Consider the following 17,113-nt stretch of genomic DNA (forward strand, 5'->3'; position numbering starts at 1 on the left):
GGCAGCCGCGGCACCGGCCGAGCCAGCAGCGAGCTCGGGCACCCACTGCCGCGGCTCCTCAGCCGGGAAGGCGAGAGGGGCAGAAGGCCAGGGGCGCACAAGGCGAGAGGGGCGGAAGGCGAGGAGAGGCAGGAGGCGATCCCCGGGGCCCGGCGGGCGTGAGGCGGCGGCCGCCGCAGCCGCGCGGGAGGGGACGCGGCGGCGCTCGCGGTCCGCCAATCGCGGGGCTGCTCGCCTGCGGGTCGGGAGGCTGCGCCCACCCTGCGGCGGCGGCGGCTGCCGGGTGAGCCATGGGCACGGTGCCGTCCGCGCTGAAGCACTGCCTCAGCTACCAGCACCTCCTCAAGGAGCAGCTGTGGATCGCGGAGCCGCCCGCGGCCGCGTACCCCGCGCAGGTACCGCCGGGCGCGGGTCAAGGGATGGGACGGGGCTGGCCCTATGGGGCGCGGCCGCCACCAGGGGGAGGACGGGGCGCTCAGGGCGCCGCCGCCCCCTCGCCGCCCCCTCGCCGCCCCCTCGCCGCCCCCTCGCCGCCCCCTCGCCGCCCCCTCGCCCCTCAGGCCCATCCCGCGCTGCTGCTGTCTGCCCCTGCCGCTGTCCGTGCCGCTCGGGGCAGGGGGGCGGGGGGCCTTGCCCACGGCCCCGCGCCGCTGGGCTGTGCCTGGTCAGTGTTTCAGCACTCGGGCGGTGTTACACCGTGTTCCAGGCAGCGCTAACACAGGTGGGCGGCGCTGGGACGGCGGTGAGGCAGTGGGAAACCCACCCAGAAGTGGTCCTCGCCGCGCGTGATCGTTCCCTGTGTGAAAATCATAAAATGGCAGGGTGACACGCATTTGCGCGAGGTCACGGCACTGCCCTTGCTCCGTGCAACTCACACGAGTTGCGGCGGGCGCGTTTGCTGTGGAGGGAAGAGTCACTGGAGCCATAGGGGTGCGGAGGCAGAGCCGGGGGGTTGTCACGGAGGGATGAGGGAAGGTGTCTGTCAGCTGTGAGCAGGTGTGGGCAGTGGCTGCAGGGAGTGTAGGTTGGATGAGGAGGCGCCTGGGCACGTGGGCAAAGGAACACCGTAGGCCTTGACTGTCCTAATCATGGCTTTGTAGGGGAAGAAGTGAAGGAAAGTTACCTGCATTTCCTGCCTGAACGGTCATTCATTCCAACTCTAACTCCAGTACTCAATCGGTTCTTCAAGCCTTTAAAAACATGAGCCAAGCCTATAACAAAATAGTTTAAAATATATTTAAATATATTTTTGTTTTTATTTTTTTTAAAGAGCACATCTTGTTGCATTTTCTTCTGTTTGCAGATATACGGTGGAATCATCTTCCATTTTTTTCCACTACTTGGAAGTGAAATTTAATTATTAGGTAGCAATGTGACTTCAGATGTGGAGAGATGATGAAAAATGTTCTGAGTGATATGAAAACTGGCAGCATTTTAATTTTGCTTCAGATAGTCTGAGCCTGATATCTCAAAAGATGCGTATATGGAATACACAAAGTAACACTGTTGTGAGCATAGGGTTTTGTATAGGTAAGCCCCATACAGCTTCCAGCTATCATATTTCCCTGGGAACAGTGTCTATCCAGCATTAAATTTTGGGGAAAAAAATAAACCTTATTTTCTTTTTTCTTCTTTTTAAATAAAAGTGGAAAAATGTTTTGTTGTGGTAAAGAAATAAAAGAGAATTAAAGGACTTTTATGTATCAGGCCTGAAGCAAAGCACCATAATTCTGTTCATGTGCCCTCGCTATGTTTTGGTGCATCATTTCCTTTTAAAAGATCTGAACATTTTTTAAAAGTTTCCTTCAAAATACCATGATATGCCACTTGATTGTGTCTGTCTCTGTCCCCGTATCGGACAAAGCATTTGAAAGGGTTTTTGCAACAGAGTGGGTTTGCAGTCAAAAACAGTCATTAATATCTTCTCAGAAAATAGTAGATTAAAAAGGTTTTCTTATTTTAATGGATAATTTTACTTAATTTTTGCAGTGCTCTTCTTTCATTTTCATCACTAGTTTTTTTCCTCCAAGGATACAGAAATATGTCTTCATCAGTAAACAGCAAATCTGAGAATCTACAGCAAACATCCTCCCTGTGCACATTGATGTGGCTGTGAGCTGCACAGTGCACTAATTAAATCCAGAGTTGGTCACTGTTCATATTTTAACATTTGCTTCTGCTGTGATTTTACATGAATCTGTTTAAATTTCCATTTTTCTCATGTGGATTCTTAAACAACCCACAAAGGTCTTCGTTATGTAGGAGTGCATTCCATACCAATCCTGTTCAAGAAAAAAAATGTTTCTTGTTATGTGATCTAGAAACTATACTAGCTCAAATAATGGTTGTAAAAAGGTTTGTTGGTCTTTTTTTTATGACCAGTGTATGCAAGATAGTTATGGCAGCACCACTACAATGACATTTATGTGGGTACACTAAGAAATAAAATAGGAAAGGGGGTTTAGGTCCAAGAGCAGTCTCCTGGAAATAATGCTTTCATGGCTGATGAAAATAAAGTTTATTTACTTGCCAAAATATTTTCAGGAGTTCCTCGGGATTTTTCTTTAAACGCCAAGTAAAATGTAAATGTTGCTGCCAGGGCTGTTGTAGAAATAGAATCATTCTATTTTGTCTAAGAACCCCAAATATATAAAAATTTGGTTATATACTGTGCTGACTAATTTGTAAAAGTCTAGGTTTAATCACTTGAAGCTCTACTGCAGGTGAAATAGTAGGTTCTAAAGTGCGTAGTGGGATGTCTTTGTTTTCCCTTATTTTTTCTGTTTCATTTAGCCAGCCATTTTTCTGGTATTTTTAGAACCACATTTGACTTTAAAAGATAGAGTTCCTTGAGTAGTTAAGTTATTGAAAAGGAGAGATGAAAAGTAAAAGATAATTTGGTTAGGTGGCTAAATAGACAGTAAACAGAATTTTCTACTACCTAGTAGAAAGTTACTAATAACTTCTAGTAGAAGTTACTAATAACTATTTCAGTCTTACTAAGACTAGTCTGCATTGCATCAAAAAATTACTGAACACCTGACTAGTCACTGAGGCACATCATTCCTGTTGCAGTGTGTTCATCTTTCTCCATATTCTTAATTTCTTAACTGTTTGCTTCAGAATGCTTCTGTAATGCTTCATATACAAGGAATACAGTTCAGCTTCATTTTCTTAGCATTGCCCCAATGTATATAGTTTTTATTAGTAGTTCTGATTAACTTAATATTAAAGGTCTGATTTACTTTTACTAAATAAGAGCTATAGTCACATGAGAATTTGTTAAAGACATGGATTTATATCAGAACTGTAAAATGTGCTAGCATCTACTAAGAAAGGAGGTGGCCATAGATACTGCAGTGTTAGGGAGATTTCTGCAGCGATCAGTGTTGTTAGTGATGGTGACTCACTGGATTTGACTGGAGTTTGTAATGTACTTTGTGGTCTGTTTTGTGAAATGATCAGGCTGAGGGGCAGGGAAGGTGTTTGCTGCTGGTGTCCTCTGGTGTAGCAGGGACCTTCTTGCTGGAGAAGAGATGGTCTGAGAGTAACTGACACTGGTCTTATCCTGCAGACTTAATCTTATATTTTCATGTAGGCTAGAATGGAATTTTGATGCACTAGGAATATGCTGAGGACACAGCAGGGAAGAGCTGGATGGCTAAAGTGTAAAAGACCGGGATGAAATTCAAGGATACAGAATGATTAGGTGCTTTGAGACCAATAACCAAAAGTAGAAACTTTGACTTTATTATTAGAATAGATTGAAGAAGAACTTTGTAATATTCACAAATCATAGGATGACTATGAGCTGCCAATATAGCTGTTGAAAAAAATCAAGTTAGGTCCTCAGATAGAGTAGATCAGCAATTTCCAGTCAAACAGGGAAATGTTGATACCATTGCAAAAAACTGCATTTGTTCAGTTTCGGTTAGTCATGTTCAAGAAATTGAATTCCAGCTGGGAGAGGTTAGGTCTTGCACCACTGGAATGGTTGGGAAAAGGAAGGTGAAATGTAAATGGCTTGGGTTTGTTTGATACCTAGCGTTAAGACCTGGAGGATGTGCAGGCAGGGTGGGAAGAAGAGGAATTAGCTGCTTAAAATAAAGGAAGATGTTGTTACCCACAAACACACACTTATACTCAGTCTATATAATGAATATAAAGTAGAAATTTAAAAGCAAATTATCCATTGGTGGCATTCTTTAGGAGCTTTTTAATCACAGTCATGAGGGTAAAAACCCTTTATGATTTAGGTTTACTAAAAGGATTATATGATGTTGTTTCTGTAGTAGTGAAAATTATTTGATTCTTAGGAGCTTTTAAAGATTATATAAGGAATAGAGGACTAGATATTTAAGTGTTTTAAAAACAGAGAAAATTCCATGTCCAGTTTTTAAATTACATTTCATGGCTTACAATACTTTGTTAAGGTCAGAGTGTCAACTGTAGCATGATTCATCTGCCACTTTAAAATGGGGAATCCTCCTCTGCAAGAGGGTAGTGGCTAAACATAGCTAAATAACAATCCTCTTTTTCTTAAACCCTTGAGTTTATGTACTACTAGCTAGGTGTACTAAGGGGTATAGTAAAATAAGAGTATATTAGGAGTCATATGGTTTGGTGAGGGCTGCCTACACCTACAACAAATAAAGCAAAAATAAGACAAAAATAAGACTAGTCTCTTACTCTGCTGGATGTAGCTGTGACTCTAGGAAGTGTAATCTGTCTAAATAATGCTAATGTGTGCTATATTATGTTGTAGGATTTCTGTCACAGACTTAGGCTGTCACATGGAATGCAATATCCAGAATCATTAACAGTTGTTCAGGATATTACCATTGGAAAGTTTTATAACTGGAGAGGAACACAAATGCTAGGTGCTAAATAGTAAAATAATGAGCAAAAACTTGGATCCTCTTATTTAGACAGCTAACTTCTGTTTCAGAGCTTTGATTGCAATGATTTATATGCTACGTGCCTAAATATCCAGACTGAAAACTCACGGACTAAGATTCCCTCATCTCCTCACTGCATGATACTCTTGGATCAAGAGATGCACACAAGTGTATTACTTTTGCAGTTTTAATTTGCTAGTTTAGATTTTGTAACAGATTGTCATGTTTTAAACATATGCTAGAAACCTCTCAAATTTATTTTTAAAGTAACTCAAGAATAACAACAAAGCCCACAGTCCATGTGACAATTATATATGTCTTACTTATGTTTGATTCTTGATTCAAATTACAGCATAAAAATGAGACATATGGTATTATGCAACCTGGGAGGAGACAGCAGATCTCTTTTATTTGAGTCTTTTAGCTACACCTCAGAGCAACTGATTTGAGACATACTGTATTTCATGTTCTTTTTATCTCCATGTAATTATATAGTCCTGGAATAAATTAACATTTGCAGGCTCTCCTCAAATAACTATTTAGGCTATTTTCATTTTTTAATTTAATATACCTAGTTAAGAAGTACTATAAAAAATTGCTGTCATCAATATTGCAAATTTATTAGTTTACTATGACAATTACAATATGAAAGAAATATATCATTGTTTACATTCTTTTTTTTTTTTTTTAAATCTGATTTAAATTGCGTATAAGTAAAGGAAAAAGAAGGTAGTTATCCTGGATTTTATGTTGCAGAGTTTTTGTTTTTTAACTCTTTCAAAGGATGGCATTAGAGAGAATTAATGAAACCATTATAGAGAAAGTATATTAATTTCATTGGGCAAAGATCTTTTTTTCCTTCTTTCTTTTGCCCACCATTCTTACCTCATTCTGTGTTTTCATCCTGATCTTCCAAGGTTTTCAGATGTGTTGTCTTTCATATAACCCAAGACCAAATAATTGATCACTAAGAGACTGTGAAATTCCTGTTTTCCAGCCCTTCTGTATTCTTCTACATGCAGAGGCATTGTCAATCCAGAATTCAGTAGATGGATAATTTTCTCAGTGAACACATTACAAGAATGTCCCAAGAATGGGACTTTTTTTTTTTGCTTTGTTGCAGATTTCAAGGAACATTTATTTTCTTAATGTTGTTAAGATGTAAAGCATACAAAGTTATTATAAAAATAAAATAAGTAGAATAAAGTAGGAGAGATTATAATTTAATGCTAAATTATAGCAATCTGTTAAGTTTGTATCAGCATGCTGTGTTTTTTCTTGTTGAATTTGGAAATGATGAATGACATATGATACATGCTGACCCTGAAGGTAGTAAATAAAACACACTCCCACTGAATTTTAACTGGAGTAGGGAGGGTGCAATGCTGAGCTTTTTCTAAAATGTTCTTTGAAGTCAAGAGGAGTTTCCCCTTTAGAAGACCCAGTCACTAGACTCATGCCAACTTTTTCAGTCAGGTATTTTATATGCTGCAGAGTAAGATCTCAAGAACCTTGAAGAGAGAAAGTCCAAAAAGGCTGAGTGCTTGGTTTTTTAGGGGTGCCAAACAGGATGTTAGAAGTTAAGAGGCTGATTATAAAGTGTAGGTTTGACCTAAGTGGAGTCACTGACTTTCAGTTTTTGTATACCATTGGCCTGTAAATACTGGATGGATAACAGGAGCTTTTTAGTTGATAGAGATTTATGCTATACTGGGATTATTAAGGGAGTTTAAGATTCTATAAAAAAGATGGAAATATTGTAAAGGATTTGCTTTGCAAATTTGGGAATTAAAAAAATGCACAAGAAGTTTTTCCTCAGACCCCATATCTGCTTTTTCGTGAGATCCCATTTTTAACTTTTCCCACCTCCATCTCCTTCAAAACATAAATATGGGCACAGTGATGTTCATTTCCTCCCATGCCAGCTCAAGGAGGAGAACTGATTTAAGACACCCCGTGTGTCAAATCATTGTTTTTATAATTCATGCATCTTGAGATCATTCTTTTCTCATTGCTTTGGCTGGGAGTCAAGATAAGTGAATTGCCGAAGATCAATCAGATCCAAATTTAATTCCTACTGAAATAAATGAGTATATCTTTTAATAAGGATCTTATTTACAATTTGTGGATCTTCTGTCTTTTAGTTTTGGTAAGGAAATCTCACCTTAGAAGATTATTGTACCAGCTGGTCAGACATAGAAGTTTCCATAAAGCAAAATATTTGCTGTTCCTAATTAATCAAATTTTCTGCTTTTGAACTGTCTGATGTGATGACTAATAAATAATAGTAACTGTTGTCTCTGTAGTGGCTTGTATCTCACTTTAGGGTTTTTTTTTTTCACTTAGAAGGAATGCTGAGTACCTAGAATGGTTAAATGTGGAATTCTGGGTACCTCAGATGAAGTTACACTTATTTCTATACATTTTAATGTTAGGACTATTTTTTGGTGCTTCTGAGGAAAAAGGTAGCTTAAACTCTTGCAGCACTTGGGTTGAAAGATTCACGTATTTATGAAAGTGTGTGTTTGAATTTCAGTTTGTGTGTGAATATCATGCAGTAGGAAACTGGTGCAGTGTAGGTACAGTTCAGAGGTAAAACTGAGTTCACTCTTAATTCTTTCACTACATAAATATTTCAGGTGTTTAAACAAGGTGATGATTCTCTGAAATTTTAGGAACTGAAGACTATTGAGAATCTTAATGTGTCAAGTATGAAAGAAGTTATGTTTAAAGAAACTGTGGAGGGCTTCAGAAAAGTAGTTATTTAGTACTTCGGGCTGTGTTGAGTTCTCTTTTTTTGTTTAGCTCTCTCATTCACTTAACAAAGGTATAATATTTTCTGTAGCATTCTTCTTAGCCCCCAAATGTGTATTTAAAAAGATAGATGAAGTATGAAAGAGAAATGTGTATTAAAGATGGGTGTGTGGTATTGTGAAGTTCTGGGGAAAGTGTGCCACCTTAAAAGTTTGCCAGTGTGAATGATAGTGCACATGTGGACCTTGACATACAGTGTCTTGAGGTACTATGCACTCAGTAAGGATCATCAATTAATTGAACCTCAGAAAATACTAGAACAGAAAAATAATAATTTAAAGAATGAATATAAAAATCAGGCAGAAATTCGTAGGAAAAGGTTCTCTCTGTCTATCTAATATATCCTTCTTCTGTCACTTAGGAAAACTCATCAGGGTATTGAAGTTCTGAGAGTAGTTGCTTTATTGGTTGATCTGAAATTTTTGAGATAAGAGCATGATCTAAAAAATCAGACTTTCATGCTGTGCTAGATACCCATAAAACAAATTCAGCGTTTTCGGAAATATTTTATTACTGCTGTGTTAATGTACACTTATATAGCCCTTTTGGGGTAGAAATGTCAAAATGGTGCACACATTTTAAAATTAAGCAGTTCAGTAGAGATGAGGGATTTTTTGTATTTTGTAATATGTTGATAGGGACATAACATGCAATGAAGAAGAAAAATTTTATTACAGAAGACATTATTAATCAGATACGTATTTTATTATCTGGTCTTTTAATCAATCACTTCAGAGGAACCAGAAAACTGCTAAATGCATGGTTTACATTTCAGAAAAATAATTCCAGGGACAGTTTTAAGGGTTGCTTTTCAAACTTAAGTTATTACAGTTAGAAGTAATCAGCTCATAGCTTTTCTTTACTGGGTTAGGTATCATATCAATGGTGAAGAATTTGATTAACGTTTGGGACAAAGTTCTAATCTTGCAAAAGATGGAAAAGATGCTGCAGCTAATAAGAAGGAAATTATACTTACTGTCGGAATGTTGTTGTAGCCAATATTATTTTTGGATAATTCCCTTGTTAAATGGAGTTTTATTTTAGAGTTTGGTGTAAATGAATGAAAGTTACTCCAATTGTGGCATTACATTTAAATTTATTTGGATTAAATATTCTTATGAGAGTCATTCTCACAGCTCTTGTGACAAAAACACAGATTTATTACATGCAAAAACTGGTAAAAGGTGAGCTGGTGAAAAAACTGTGCTGGGTAGACATTTCTTCTTTGTCTGAGTGGGGGTTTTTTGTCCACAGATGTTAGCTGTTTTGTATGGGAATAAAGGTGTTAGTTTATGAGTTTCTTGAAAAAAGAAGTTTAAAGGCTTTGAATGGATGAGATGTGTGGACTGAAGCGCCAGAGGACATTGCTGGAATGTTAGGTGAAACCCATAGGGAAATAATTCAACAGCAGCAGCTGGAAAGGAACTGTATGTGGCTTTAGGGCTTACTTTTAATGCAAGTAGTTAAGATGAGATTAAATATGGGTGTTAGTATGTGAGAAATGGGGGAACAAGGTAAGTGATGAAGGTGTATCATGTGGAACACTGGGATTAGGGAAAAGATTTAACAGAATCCGCAGCTGATCACAGCTGAATTTTTAAAACCCTGGAAACATAATTTGAATTGAACTTTGTGCTGGCTTCATATAAACTAAAGCAGTGTTCATGACTATTTTATTGGGCAAAGAGAAGACAGAGTATAGGCCAGTTCATTGGCCTTGCCATGTCACTTTTGCCTGAATGGGATGAATGAAGATGATGGAAAGGTAAGCTACTAAGCCAGCTGGCTGTTCGCTATGCAGACAGGAGTCAGCTGGTGATTGAGAATTTTCTGGTCTCCCTGCCATTTTTGGATATTTATGACTTGATTCAATTTCCTAAGTGCTCTTGTATGGTGCCATGTGAGATGCCCTAAGGTAGCTGAGATAGCTTATAGGGTTGGCAGGTATCAAATAGGATTTACAGGAGTCTCATGCTCTCTTGGCACAATGGCTAGAGGTCAAGTCAGATGCATCCCAAATGCACAAGGTGCCTGTAATTAGCCATCTGACTTGTGCCCCTACTGTTTGCTAAGTTGTTTGATATGCTTTTGGCCATTGCTGACAGTGCTGAGAAGTGGCTTCATTCAGTTGGCCATGCTTCGGTGATGATGCCATTTAAGATGCCGTATAATATCCTCCTTTATCTCCAGCTTCCAAAAAGCTGCAGATCCTGTGTCCTGAATGCTGTGTTTAGGGAACCTTAAGACATTTTATGTGAATATATACATTGACTGTACAGGGATACTTAGGACACATGTAGACATAACTGTGTAGATACTTAAGTTCAGGTGTTTTAAAGTCCAGTTGAGTCCTATCATTAAGAACATTTCAGGACCTTTTGAGCTTAATGAGTGGTATGGCTACATTGCCATTCAGTTTATAAATAGTACTATCTATTGTCAGTGTTTGGAAAAATCCTTCAGTTAAGATTATGTGTTGTGGTAAAATGAAAGTACAGCTAATAGTAGTACTACTATATATTTTTTCCTTTTTTTTTTCCTTAGTTAACACTGGTCTTATTATGAATTTTACAACAACATATGTTTCTTTCTCATCAGTTGAGCACTTTATTATCCAGAATATGGAGGCTTAAAAAAAAAATCTTCCGAAATGTGCAAAGTCTAGAAGTGAAAGCAATAAAAAATTAAGAAATATCATGATTCATTTTGTCATGACAACCCTTAATCTTTGCAAACAGTCTGACGTGTTATGTTCCCAGTTTGGTTTTGTCTTAGTCATAGTTCCTCCAGTACCAGTATATTTTCTTGTACTTCTTCCACGTCACTGTTTTCAGTTTTGCATGATTAGAATGCGCTAAAGTTACTATTACGTTACTATTAACTGTAATAAATTGGAAATTTAACCAGTACAGAAGATGCCATGATATATCATTATTTTATGAGTATTTTTTAGTAAGGTCATAGAAAGTAATAATTTATTTTAAGTGTTTATTGAAAAACTACCAACTTATATTTACATATTTTTAAAATTTCATATAAGGAAATTTTTTTATGCCTTTAATTATTTTCAGCAAAATAGGATGCAAATTATATTCTTTAAATATGCTCACATTTGACTAATTTCATTGTGAAAATGGAAGATTTTTATAACATCAAGAAAGGCATAGTGTTCAAGTTATAATTTCCTTACCATTATTGGGAAATTATTATGGTAACACTTTACAGATGTTACTTTTCTAAAGAGCTTTACAAACTTTAAATTCTCATGAAGGATGAGTTGCCAACAGTGATGAAATAGATAGCCATTAAAATACTGTCATTTTAATTAGTGTCTTTTGGAGAGAGAACTATGGAAAACATAGTGGGGGGCCACCTGTACTTGAATTCATGATTTACTTGATCTTTTAGGCCCAACCTTTGGACACAGAAGGTGATTTTGGTTGCAGTAGTAATTGAGAATGGTTGATTTACTTTCAGCTTTTTATTTTAATTCTTAAAGTTTAATGCATAACTCACTTTTATTGAAAATGAATTATTTAGAGAGACTTATCTGATAGGATGGATGGGCTGAATTGTCAGTATATTCATTCCCATCCCCCCCCCCGATATCCCAAAGTATTTGCAAATTGCTTGCACATGTTGGATTTGTAATGATGATCATGCCTCTGCTTTTTCAATGTGTGTGGAAAAACACCACTCTTTCTCCTTTCTAGAATTCTGTCTTTAGTCTTGCCGGTAAAACACCATACACACCATAATACTATTACCATAAATAATAGTGAAGGAAAGTGTGGGAGGTTTTGGCTCCAGTATCATCAGTATGCTGTTGATCTCCGTTCTCTGTATCCTTTTCATCCAGCCCAGATGGCAGAGTATAATTGCTTTTCCAGGCTTTGACCAAGATAGGGATATGGATATGGATGAAAGTGAGTTGGCTGTAAATCAGCTTGGTTAATGGAGAAATGCTGATTGTTAGCCAAGGGAAGCATTTAGGGAAATAGAGAAAGGTAATGTATACGCCATGTTCTGAAAATACATTTTTAATTTTTGCTAAAGTGACTGGCTGTGTTGGCCTCCTGTTAATAGCAGAGGTCTCTAGTACCATTTGTTATTGATTTCATTGTAACACAAGTCTAACTGTGGTTGCCTACGCCTCTACTACCACCTGACTCTGCTAATAGATTCCTTGATCATTATTTTTCAAGTTATCAAAAATTGTCTGTGACTACAGCACATTTATGTGCTTTTTTAGGTTGTTAGCTCTAATTTGGGTATTCAGATCTCTGTGATTCCACGTACTCTACATTTGTTGACAACAGCAACAAATAGTTTTTAGAAGGTGTCAAGTCATCATATTTAGATAATTTAGATAATTTAGAAAGTTCAGTCTCATCCAGGAGACTGTTATTTGACAAATTTGTCCTATTATTTTTGTTCTGTCAGGTTATGAATGATTTTATGTAAAATACAGATATGAATATCAAAGAAGGTATTTCTTTGTTTTCAAAGGTAGTGAAAAATCTTTGGGCTTGATTTTATCTTTTTGAGTGTTTGTCCTGTAATGCTACTTCTTTTTTTTTGAGAGCATCCAACATCATGACAGAATTGGACATAGTTTCCAGTTACTCCTAGAACTAGCTGCTGCTTGTATTAGAAACTCAGTCTCCAGTTCCTGAAGTTTCCTTCTTTGAAGACCTGTCAGAAGAGCAGTTTTGTTAGCCTGCCATATGCCTGTGGAATTTTCTGACCTACTGGAGCTTGCATTTGGTAAATTTTAAGCCATGACCACCAGAGATGTTTGTGTGACTCTATATGTTTGTGTGACTCTATACTGACTGTAATAAGGTGTTGTCCTTGGCCACAGTTAGAACGTAGCATGGACTGTCATGATTTTGATGATCACAATTTATAATGTGTAACATATATAATTCAAGTGTTCACAGTTCTTACCTTTGCTTACTAAAGAGGAAAGCTTCTGGGGGTCTGTAACTATCTTCACATAAAAATCTCTTTTATGTATATTTTCCAGTATTGAAGTTAAGAAAATAAAAAAAAGTCTAAATTATTAATAAATCTTAAATGTTGATAATTATATGCTTATGTTTCCCCATATTTATTTATATTATTTGAAATATTACTAGAAATTGTATTTTATGAATGTTTATATTAATAGATTTTGCTTATGACTATGATGTCAAGTGGGAAATACTGCTTTATTGATTTTTTATCCAACATAGTCTTTACTGTGTCCCTGAGATAAATCCACCAGTTAAGTTGTTTGCTATCATTTCACCATATCTATGCTTTGTACAGTTTTGGGGTTGGAAAGCTATATAGGAGAAGTTACAAAGTGAGGATTTAGTCAGGACCAAAGCTAAAGAATATGGGCTAACAATTCATGGTTTTATATCCTGCTACTCAGGAAAGCACTTGCCCAGCATAGTAGTTCAGTGTAGCTTGTCAGGTTTGGAAGAAACACTGTTAGATTTTGTGTTCTCCTCAAATAATGGAGAGATCAAGAAGAAAATCTAGTTTATGAAGAAACTGAAAAGATCATAAAGAAATACAGAATAATATTGTTGCAAGATCAGTATGGTAACCCATGTAATTTGTGTGACTAAGAGTAGTAGTTTCAGAATGCATTCCAAAGCCAGGACATGGTAAAAATACCAGTCAAGAATCTTTAAGCCTGTTTACTACTTCTGAACTCAGCACTTCTTCCTGAAAGGGGAAAATGAACCTAAGAAGGAACATGAGTTTAGTCTTCAGTGTGATATGAAAAGTACAACAGAAAACAACTTTCATCCGCTCATGCATTTAAAAATGTATTATTATTATATTTTATTCTTATGCTCTTAAAGTAAAAGTAGACACCTCCAAACAGTATTCAAATACATGACTACCCTGTCAATTAAACAAAACAGACAGTGCCAGGGTTTCAGTTTATATGTGTTCATAGTTCAAGCTGAGTTCACTTCAATTGGTTATATGAGGCAAATTGTGTGTTGGAGGCAGCTGCAGGTTCTGGTTTCCCATCCATTAAGGACATCCACTGTAAGCAAAAGAATAAACTACAAATCATAGAAAATAATCAGCAGGTGCTTCACCCAAAGTATGTGAGAGCTGATCTCTTCTGATCTAATATAAAGAAAATAGTCTGGGAAGTGAGGAATTCCTCCTGTTCCCTCTCTTAGACTCATGTGGACAGAAACTATATTCATTTATTAACTCTGTAGCTCTTTAGAAAATGTGCTATTTTGTGTTTGTCTGAAAGAAATGTTCTTTCTTATAGAAAGGAGTTCCTTATTTGTTTTGCTACATCTCATTGCATTTTGCTAAGACCAGGGAAGTACAGTGCTGTGAAACTGGTTTGCAAACTTAGTACCTCTGTGGCAATTGTCTGTGCAATAGGTGATTTAGCACAATTGCGTATTATGCTTCAGTGTTCTCTTTTATGAACATGATTCTGTTTGTGTATCAGACAGAGCTCTTTTACTATTAATTGGATTTTGGTGTATTTTTTCATGTCAAACCCTTGTCTGTTGCTTGAATAAGACATTATTCTTTGGGATTACTGTCATAGCATCTAATGGCTGTAGCCTCCAGTGGATAAGGAGATAAATCAGAGAGAGTTAATACACAAACCACTAACTTTCAGATGTATTTTAAGAGTGCTGCTACTCTAATCTGAAAAGTGTGATAATTCTGGCCTCCATCAACAAAGCTTATCCTTAGGGTGCTAGGCATTAACAACTACTACACTTTCATTTTAGGTGCAACTGGTAGAAGGGGGCAGAGAAAGGGAGAAATAGGCTGCATTCTAATCCCAACATTTTTTACTTAGGGTAAAGAAATACTCAAGGAGTATTTATCTAAACTGTGTGTTAAGGGGCATGGTTCAGATATTACAATGAATCCTAGAAAAAGGAATTTCTCTGTTGGACAGGGAGCAGTGAGGGCCAGCAGCTCCCTAAGGGAGGGACCTGAGGGTAGTAACAGGCAGGTCTCCAGGCAGTCCCACCATAGCTCAGTGGGGTGAGAAGGGTAGGCCTAGAGGTGGTATCCTAGAGGGTAGGCCTAGAGAGGGTTCAAGCACAAGTGCAGGTCATTGGGTGAGTTTGTGGTGTTAAGGGAGGTCCAAGGTTACAGCTGGGAGTGCAGGTCAGTGAGTCATGGGCAGGATTCGGTCCAGCAGTGGTTAACAGAGTTGGCCATGCAGCCCTGTGCCTGTCAGGCATGTCCACAGTGATGAGAGAGATCCAAGGTCAAACTGTAAAGTTGGTCCATGGGTCTAGGTCTGAATCGATGTGAATGCTCTGTTTACAGAGGAGTCATGGGAAAACAAGGAGGTAAGAATTAAGTTGGTCTGATTTGCTTCTAAGATGTAGTTTGAACAGAAGAATAGAGGTCATGCCAGTTGCTCCAAAGAGATGCTCTGAAATGACTTAGTATCTTCATTGGACTGGTGCTACCTGAGTATTCATGTGCTATATGATGCATTTCATATACCTGAAAAATTGTTGATACATAAGATATCAGTTGCTGAGAGTATATTTTGGATTGAAATTGTCTGCAACAAACAGTGAAGTTACTTACTTTCTTTTATATATTTATCTGTATTCCAGTTTTTCAGTGAGAAAGCATTTAATGGCAAAGGTGAAATCAGCAGCAGGATGGATTGGGAATCATGTCAGCAAGGAAGGCTGAAAACTTGATTTAGAATGACGGAAAGAATAAATTGCCTACTGAGTTCTTGGAGGAACTCAAAAGAAGTTCCTCTGATTTCTCTTGGTAACTCATTAGGTGACACATAGTTCATCTGAGGAAAATGTTTGCTTGGGATTACAACATCTGAATGAAAACGTAAGTAGGTATCTACAGCATCTGATGTTCCTGTGATAGCCACTGCAGACATAGGACAGGACTCAATTGTCTAAACATAGGTGCCTAATGCCATTGGAAACACAAAGGATATATGAGACATCCTTCTGGGGCAGTGATATTCTACACATTGTAAAACACACAAGAGACCTATGCCCTTCTAGAGTGGCATTCAGTTCCTAACAGTTAAACAAACCTGGCAACCAAGATCATCAGCCACTAGGTGTGAACCTTAGGATGACCTGACTTATTCTTTATCTCCATCAGCCATATTGGAGCTTCTTCAGCTGAAATGGCAGTTTAGACATCTGTTATGCCTTCATACACATGCATGGGGGGAGCCATTTAAAAGCTCAGTTTGTTGCCTAACAGATGTGTCTAATGCCATTTGAGATGCCCTCCAGTGTAAAGACATCTTGATAGATTTGAAGTGAGACCTGCAGTAAATGGACAAAGTGGGAGCCCTGCCCTTTCTGAGCAGCACTTGGAGGCCAGAAGTCATCCAGAATGATTCCAGGTACATCTGTTAAGGTGTCATCAATGAGCTGAGGTTTCTTAACCTTGAGCTGAATACCAGTCTTAAACCTTGTCTTCTGTAGCTTTGGAAGACCTATTCTAAAGGATTTTCAAAAGGAATAGAGATATATAGATGGTATTTTGCTTTTTAAGATTTGTAACTATGTCCATGAGTAGTGTAGTTGTGTGTGACTTGAATGTTCTAGTTTTGTATAAGAATAGTATTTTTAACACAGCAACATTTTTTTTAATCTCTGGGGCATTCTTTATTAGTATCATTTGTTGCCAGTTGATTTGCCAGTTCATCAGAATGCCAGTTCATCAAATATCATTTGATTTGCCAGTTCATCAGAACACTTGACGGAGTTATTTTTTTTCCAAATCTTAATTTCTGTTTTCTAAATAAAAGTAATTTTTCTTTCTTTATTAGTTAATATTATTTGTACTTTATGACCTCTGTCTTTACCGTTAAAGTCTTCTTTGTAAACAGGATTAGATCAAACAACTGGCCACTCCAGCAGCATAAGCATTCATAGTTCAGTTTAAAATCATATTTCTTATCTTTTCATATGAATGAGTTTTATTATAAACAACCCTGCAACAATAAGAAGTAGTATACTAGCAGATTATACTGGAATTTAATAGTTAATGTAAATGACAGTAGAAATGTTAAGCCTATTACTTTACCACAGAAATCCCTAGAGTGAATTCTCATTCAGTTCAGACAATCTCTTGATATATGTAAATCACTACTCTTTCATGAGCTCAAACAAGCCTTCTGCCTCAACAATTACTTGGTTTATTCCAAGTAAGTTAACCCCACACTTAACTAATTTTATTCTGTAATGATTTACTTGCATTTTATATTTTGCCCTCCCCTGGACAATCTCCAGTGGATTGAATTATTTTTTGAAGTAGGAAATCACAATATTTCTACTCATTAAGTGCCAGGCTACTGTTTTATCTATGACAGCCTAGTTTATAGCCCAGGATCAGTTTTGCTA

The 17,113-nt window shown here is 37.7% G+C and overlaps 1 protein-coding gene across 4 annotated transcripts in view; it reads left to right on the forward strand.

The window, feature by feature from the left end:
- Positions 1 to 290: 290 nt before the first annotated feature.
- Positions 291 to 17,113, forward strand: part of HMGCLL1 (3-hydroxy-3-methylglutaryl-CoA lyase like 1) — a gene marked incomplete at both ends in the record, with an annotated part of 78,249 nt that continues 61,426 nt past the window's right edge. For all 4 annotated transcript variants that reach the window (XM_082303406.1, XM_082303407.1, XM_082303408.1 and 1 more), the window contains one exon: positions 291 to 395. In XM_082303406.1, coding sequence (XP_082159532.1) covers positions 291 to 395 — 105 coding nt within the window. The remainder of the gene's footprint in view (positions 396 to 17,113) is intronic.

Source organism: Coloeus monedula (genome assembly GCF_965178545.1).
Source record: "Coloeus monedula genome assembly, chromosome: 2".
Classification (NCBI taxonomy): domain Eukaryota; kingdom Metazoa; phylum Chordata; class Aves; order Passeriformes; family Corvidae; genus Coloeus; species Coloeus monedula.